This window comes from Oncorhynchus mykiss, chromosome Y (genome assembly GCF_013265735.2).
Source record: "Oncorhynchus mykiss isolate Arlee chromosome Y, USDA_OmykA_1.1, whole genome shotgun sequence".
Taxonomy (NCBI): domain Eukaryota; kingdom Metazoa; phylum Chordata; class Actinopteri; order Salmoniformes; family Salmonidae; genus Oncorhynchus; species Oncorhynchus mykiss.
Genome location: NC_048593.1, coordinates 41,457,713 through 41,465,656, shown reverse-complemented (window position 1 = coordinate 41,465,656; position 7,944 = coordinate 41,457,713). Strand labels below are relative to the sequence as shown.

At 40.7% G+C, this 7,944-nt stretch overlaps 1 protein-coding gene across 2 annotated transcripts in view; it reads right to left on the bottom strand.

Moving 5' to 3' along the window:
- Window positions 1-1,145: 1,145 nt before the first annotated feature.
- LOC110509469 (macrophage mannose receptor 1) overlaps window positions 1,146-7,944 on the bottom strand; it is an 8,028-nt gene continuing 1,229 nt past the window's right edge. Inside the window, exons 2-6 of one of the 2 annotated variants that reach the window (XM_036968299.1) lie at window positions 3,782-3,820; window positions 2,826-3,200; window positions 2,299-2,661; window positions 1,775-2,131; window positions 1,146-1,622 (exon numbers count right to left, since the gene is read on the bottom strand). In XM_036968299.1, the coding sequence (XP_036824194.1) occupies window positions 1,615-1,622; window positions 1,775-2,131; window positions 2,299-2,661; window positions 2,826-3,200; window positions 3,782-3,818 (1,140 nt within the window). In that variant the 5' untranslated portion in view covers window positions 3,819-3,820 and the 3' untranslated portion in view covers window positions 1,146-1,614. Of the gene's footprint in view, window positions 1,623-1,774; window positions 2,132-2,298; window positions 2,662-2,825; window positions 3,598-3,781; window positions 3,821-7,944 lie in introns of those variants that run through there. The other variant, XM_036968298.1, reaches the window with a different exon arrangement.

Genomic DNA, 7,944 nt, shown 5'->3' with positions numbered 1-7,944 from the left:
CCACTTTCTCTGCAGTATTAACTGACCATCCTTACAAACAACTTACTGTAAATGTATATCTAGGCTGGTCATCTAGGTTTGTACTGTGGGAGCAAATAAAACACATAGACAAACGCATAGATGTATAGGATAGCTGAACACTAAAAACAGACCACATGAAGAGAAGGCGACACATAGGCGCCTAGGGCAACTGGACACACTAAAGATGGAGACACATAGTCTGCTGATCGTAAATAACCACATGAAGAGAAGGCGACACATAGGCGCCTAGGACAGCAGAACAAGCAGGATGCACAGATTGGGATATAATGGTGGCAGATGGACTGAGGGAAGTAACTTCATTTGCATGTGGGATGGACTCATATGTTGTATGTGTATAAATCAGAGCCAGTGCTCTGAAAAAGGTGTGTGTTCCGCGGACCATCCCGGCTTGCTATACTCTTGTATTAAAAGCCTATTGATTTCACAAAGTTCTTGTAAGCGTTATATTTGAACCAATTTTCCACGACAGTACCTGTAGACTTTCCATCAGCATAAAGAACAACACAATCAAGTAATTGAGTACATTGAGACATCAAGTGGTTTGTGGTGATGTGCTGATGTGGCTCAGTTGGTAGGGCATGGTGCTTTTCAACGCTGGGGTTGCGTGTTTGATTCCCACGTGGGACCAGTTGCCAAAATGTATTAAAATGTTTACACTCACGACTGTAAGTTGCTCTGATTAAGACGTGTCTACTATAAAGGAATGAACAGACCATTTTTACTTAGAAATCAGTTTTGACCCGTCACCAAAACATTGCAGCACCCACCCTCAGCCCAAACTACTTCCTGTGGCTACGGTTGGTAGAGCAGGGTTCTGGCAATGCCAGAGCTGTGGGTTTGATTCTTGGGACCACCCCTACGTAAAGTCTATACAGGAATATAATAATAATAATATATAATACATAAGTCACTTCAGATAAAAGTGTCTGCTAAAAGTTTATTATTGTTATTATTATTATCTTTCACTTGTTAGAAAGTAAACAAAAATACTTTAAAATGTTAGTCTTTTTATTTGATTATTAGGAAACAGTAACTGGACGATATTGATATTATCAACAGGTACTATGATAAATAAGTATGGAAACAGTAACAGCATGATATTGATATTATCAACAGGTACTATGATAAATAAGTATGGAAACAGTAACAGCACGATATTGATATTATCAACAGGTACTATGATAAATAAGTATGGAAACAGTAACAGCATGATATTGATATTATCAACAGGTACTATGATAAATAAGTATGGAAACAGTAACAGCATGATATTGATATTATCAACAGGTACTATGATAAATAAGTATGGAAACAGTAAAAGTGTGGTACAATATTCAAACAAAATATGATAATAAAAAACATAATATTATTGAAAATATCCTTTATCCATCACCTTATATAATGTAAATGTGAGAATGTCTGAAACATTCTGGACTGCAGAGTTCAGCTGGTTCAGAGAGCAGGGTCTGGAACAATGTGCTGGGCTATAGGGTTCAGCTGGTCTACAGAGAACAGGGTCTGGAACAATGTGCTGGGCTATAGGGTTCAGCAGGTCCACAACAGGTTCTGGTTCTAATAATCTGGATTAGAGAATAAAGGAAATATAATACTGTGAAAGAATATCAGGAAATACATTTGAAAAGATGAGTGTAATGTTTACTGTTGTGTGAGAGAGCGAGAGAGAGAGAGAGAGGCAGAGGTTTAACACCAAAAGAAAGAGATCAAATCTCACCAGTACTGTTGCTGCAGATGAAGTTGAATCTCTCAGTCTCAGACTTGCCGACCCACTGTCCCCCGTCTCTCTGTATGGCCCCCATGTTCCCACACTGCTCCTTCATGGTGTTGTAGCCCTCCCCGTCAGCCCAGTTGTGGTAGCAGGACTCTTCTCCATTGACCCAGAACCAGAAGTCCAGAGTGCAGGTGTACCTCAGGCCCAGCCAGACGGAGGGAGTGGAGGCCTTCTTGGCTCTCTCTTGGACCCAGTGCTGGATGTTCTGGTTGTGGGCAGACACCAGCTCCATGTTCTGGTCTCTGCAGTGCCACAGGGCTTCTGACCACGTCTTGTTCTCTGAGACCAGGACCAGTTCATCTGGAGGAAGAAGGAGGGGGGGGGACACAGAGACTCACGCTAAGTACATGATGGAAAATTATTGTTATTCAGTCAACATTCACCCCCATCTCCACCCAAAATGTTCAGTCCCTCTCATCAATACTTTACCAACGTTGATTGTTTTATAGAGATATATAGTAGCTCACCAGCGTAGCAAAGAAAGGGTTGTTCGTGAGTACATCCTGCATCGTTCCACATTCCAGACAATATTACTTCTCCACAGAAATCTCCTTCCTGTTTTCCCCCACCTGCCCAATTTGGCTCGTTTGAGTCCCAGTTTCTGTAGGAGGAGCCACTCTGGTCAGACCACCTCCAGACACCAGGAGATTTCTTCAGGCCAATCCACACGCTGTAGATACCAGTGGTAGGTAAGATACTCTTTATGGCGTCACACTCTGTTGTGTTCCTCACACTGGCCAGGTCTGTGTGATTCTCCCGACAGTAGCTCTGAGCCCGACTCCAAGTCGTAGGCCAAGTGATGAGAATGTACTTATTGGCCGTATTTTTGACTATTTGAAAAAAAGACATAACAGAATACAAATACAGATGAATGTTTGTAAATAAATTATGTCTTTAAAAAAGTTGAATAAAAAAATGTATCTCGAATGTGAAAAAAATGATTTGGTAATTGACAACATCGTTGATTGATGAGGAAATAGACAGGGGAACTCACCATCATAGCAGACAAACGGACTTTCACTGTTACAGTTGTTATAAAACCAAGACCCATGTTGCATCATATACACACATAAATCTTTGCTGTTTGGATAAATATTTGGCTGTCCTTGGGCCCAAAACCCCTCCCCCTCTAACTCTTTGTCTCCCAGAGACCACCTCCCTATGTTGTTATACAGTCCTATCCAGGCTGATCCTTTCCAACCAGCTGCTGATAATGTGTTATTGAGCTTCTTCATATCTGCCATGTCCTCATCTATGGTGGCCAGGTCAGTGTAGTTCTGTCTGCAGAAACTCTGAGCTTCAGTCCAGGTCTTTTTCAAGTTCACAAAGTGGAACTGATGCGGGAGGGATGAGGGGAGGATGGACAGCCCTGTGGAGAACAAACCAACAATATGAGAGGAGGATGGACAGCCCTGTGGAGAACAAACCAACATTATGAGAGGAGGATGGACAGCCCTGTGGAGAGCAAACCAACATTATGAGAGGAGGATGGTCAGCCCTGTGGAGAGCAAACCAACATTATGAGAGGAGGATGGACATCCCTGTGGAGAAGAAACCAACATTATGAGGGGAGGATGGACAGCCCTGTGGAGAACAAACCAACAATATGAGGGGAGGATGGACAGACCTGTGGAGAACAAACCAACATTATGAGGGGAGGACGGACAGTCCTGTTGAGAACAAACCAACATTATGAGGGGAGGATGGACAGTCCTGTTGAGAACAAACCAACATTATTAGGGGAGGATGGACAGTCCTGTGAAGAACAAACCAACATTATGAGGGGAGGATGGACAGCCCTGTGGAGAACAAACCAACATTATGAGGGGAGGATGGACAGCCATGTGGAGACAGACAAAAACACACATGCACATATACACACGCACACACATATGAACACATATGCACGCAAACACACATGAACACACATGCACAGAAAGGAATACTTACCTGAGAAAACAAGGTGGAGGAACAAGGTTTGGCCCATCCCTGGAGATTAGAGGCAAAACAAATGTTAACTAGACCTTCTACCAACAACATGGAGACATGATACAGATGGTATCTAGAACTTCTACCAACAACATGGATACATGATACAGATGGTAACTAGAACTTCTACCAACAACATGGAGACATGATACAGATGGTAACTAGAACTTCTACCAACAACATGGAGACATGATACAGATGGTAACTAGAACTTCTACCAACAACATGGAGACATGATACAGATGGTCACTAGAACTTCTACCAACAACATGGAGACATGATAGAGATGGTAACTAGAACTTCTACCAACAACATGGAGACATGATACAGATGGTAACTAGAACTTCTACCAACAACATGGTGACATGATACAGATGGTAACTAGAACTTCTACCAACAACATGGAGACATGATACAGATGGTAACTACAACTTCTACCAACAACATGGAGACATGATACAGATGGTAACTAGAACTTCTACCAACAACATGGAGACATGCTACAGATGGTAACTAGAACTTCTACCAACAACATGGTGACATGATACAGATGGTAACTAGAACTTCTACCAACAACATGGAGACATGATACAGATGGTAACTAAAACGTCTACCAACAACATGGTGACATGATACAGATGGTAACTAGAACTTCTACCAACATGGTGAAATGATACAGATGGTAACTAGAACTTCTACCAACAACATGGTGACATGATACAGATGGTAACTAGAACTTCTGCCAACAACATGGTGACATGATACAGGTGGTAACTAGAACTTCTACCAACAACATGGTGACATGATACAGATGGTAACTATAACTTCTAGAAACAACATGGTGACATGATACAGGTGGTAACTAGAACTTCTACCAACAACATGGAGACATGATACAGATGGTCACTAGAACTTCTACCAACAACATGGAGACATGATACAGATGGTAACTAGAACTTCTACCAACAACATGGAGACATGATACACATGGTAACTAGAACTTCTACCAACAACATGGAGACATGATACAGATGGTAACTAGAACTTCTACCAACAACATGGTGACATGATACAGATGGTAACTAGAACTTCTACCAACAACATGGTGACATGATACAGATGGTAACTAGAACTTCTACCAACAACATGGTGACATGATACAAATGGTAACTAGAACTTCTACCAACAACATGGTGACATGATACAGATGGTAACTAGAACTTCTACCAACAACATGGAGACATGATATAGATGGTAACTAGAACTTCTACCAACAACATGGAGACATGATACAGATGGTAACTAGAACTTCTACCAACAACATGGAGACATGATACAGATGGTCACTAGAACTTCTACCAAAAACATGGAGACATGATACAGATGGTAACTAGAACTTCTACCAACAACATGGAGACATGATACAGATGGTAACTAGAACTTCTACCAACAACATGGTGACATGATACAGATGGTAACTAGAACTTCTACCAACAACATGGAGACATGATATAGATGGTAACTAGAACTTCTACCAACAACATGGAGACATGATACAGATGGTAACTAGAACTTATACCAACAACATGGAGACATGATACAGATGGTAACTAGAACTTCTACCAACAACATGGTGACATGATACAGATGGTAACTAGAACTTCTACCAACAACATGGTGACATGATACAGATGGTAACTAGAACTTCTACCAACAACATGGAGACATGATACAGATGGTAACTAGAACTTCTACCAACAACATGGAGACATGATACAGATGGTAACTAGAACTTCTACCAACAACATGGTGACATGATACAGATGGTAACTAGAACTTCTACCAACAACATGGTGACATGATACAGATGGTAACTAGAACTTCTACCAACAACATGGTGACATGATACAAATGGTAACTAGAACTTCTACCAACAACATGGTGACATGATACAGATGGTAACTAGAACTTCTACCAACAACATGGAGACATGATATAGATGGTAACTAGAACTTCTACCAACAACATGGAGACATGATACAGATGGTAACTAGAACTTCTACCAACAACATGGAGACATGATACAGATGGTCACTAGAACTTCTACCAACAACATGGAGACATGATACAGATGGTAACTAGAACTTCTACCAACAACATGGAGACATGATACAGATGGTAACTAGAACTTCTACCAACAACATGGTGACATGATACAGATGGTAACTAGAACTTCTACCAACAACATGGAGACATGATATAGATGGTAACTAGAACTTCTACCAACAACATGGAGACATGATACAGATGGTAACTAGAACTTATACCAACAACATGGAGACATGATACAGATGGTAACTAGAACTTCTACCAACAACATGGAGACATGATACAGATGGTAACTAGAACTTCTACCAACAACATGGAGACATGATACAGATGGTAACTAGAACTTCTACCAACAACATGGAGACATGATACAGATGGTAACTAGAACTTCTACCAACAACATGGAGACATGATACAGATGGTAACTAGAACTTCTACCAACAACATGGAGACATGATACAGATGGTAACTAGAACTTCTACCAACAACATGGTGACATGATACAGATGGTAACTAGAACTTCTACCAACAACATGGTGACATGATACAGATGGTAACTAGAACTTCTACCAACAACATGGTGACATGATACAGATGGTAACTAGAACTTCTACCAACAACATGGAGACATGATATAGATGGTAACTAGAACTTCTACCAACAACATGGAGACATGATACAGATGGTAACTAGAACTTATACCAACAACATGGAGACATGATACAGATGGTAACTAGAACTTCTACCAACAACATGGAGACATGATACAGATGGTAACTAGAACTTCTACCAACAACATGGTGACATGATACAGATGATAACTAGAACTTCTGCCAACAACATGGTGACATGATACAGGTGGTAACTAGAACTTCTACCAACATGGTGAAATTATACAGATGGTAACTAGAACTTCTACCAACAACATGGTGACATGATACAGATGGTAACTAGAACTTCTGCCAACAACATGGTGACATGATACAGATGGTAACTAGAACTTCTGCCAACAACATGGTGACATGATACAGGTGGTAACTAGAACTTCTACCAACAACATGGTGACATGCTACAGATGGTAACTAGAACTTCTACCAACAACATGGTGACATGCTACAGATGGTAACTAGAACTTCTACCAACAACATGGTGACATGATACAGATGGTAACTAGAACTTCTACCAACAACATTGAGACATGATACAGATGGTAACTAGAACTTCTACCAACAACATGGTGACATGATACAGATGGTAACTAGAACTTCTACCAACAACATGGTGACATGATACAGATGGTAACTAGAACTTCTACCAACATGGTGACATGATACAGATGGTAACTAGAACTTCTACCAACAACATGGAGACATGATACAGATGGTAACTACAACTTCTACCAACAACATGGTGACATGATACAGATGGTAACTAGAACTTCTACCAACAACATGGAGACATGATACAGATGGTAACTAGAACTTCTGCCAACAACATGGTGACATGATACAGGTGGTAACTAGAACTTCTACCAACAACATGGTGACATGATACAGATGGTAACTAGAACTTCTGCCAACAACATGGTGACATGATACAGGTGGTAACTAGAACTTCTACCAACCACATGGTGACATGACACAGATGGTAACTAGAACTTCTACCAACAACATGGTGACATGATACAGATGGTAACTAGAACTTCTACCAACATGGTGACATGATACAGATGGTAACTAGAACTTCTACCAACAACATGGAGACATGATACAGATGGTAACTACAACTTCTACCAACAACATGGTGACATGATACAGATGGTAACTAGAACTTCTACCAACAACATGGAGACATGATACAGATGGTAACTAGAACATCTGCCAACAACATGGTGACATGATACAGGTGGTAACTAGAACTTCTACCAACAACATGGTGACATGATACAGATGGTAACTAGAACTTCTGCCAACAACATGGTGACATGATACAGGTGGTAACTAGAACTTCTACCA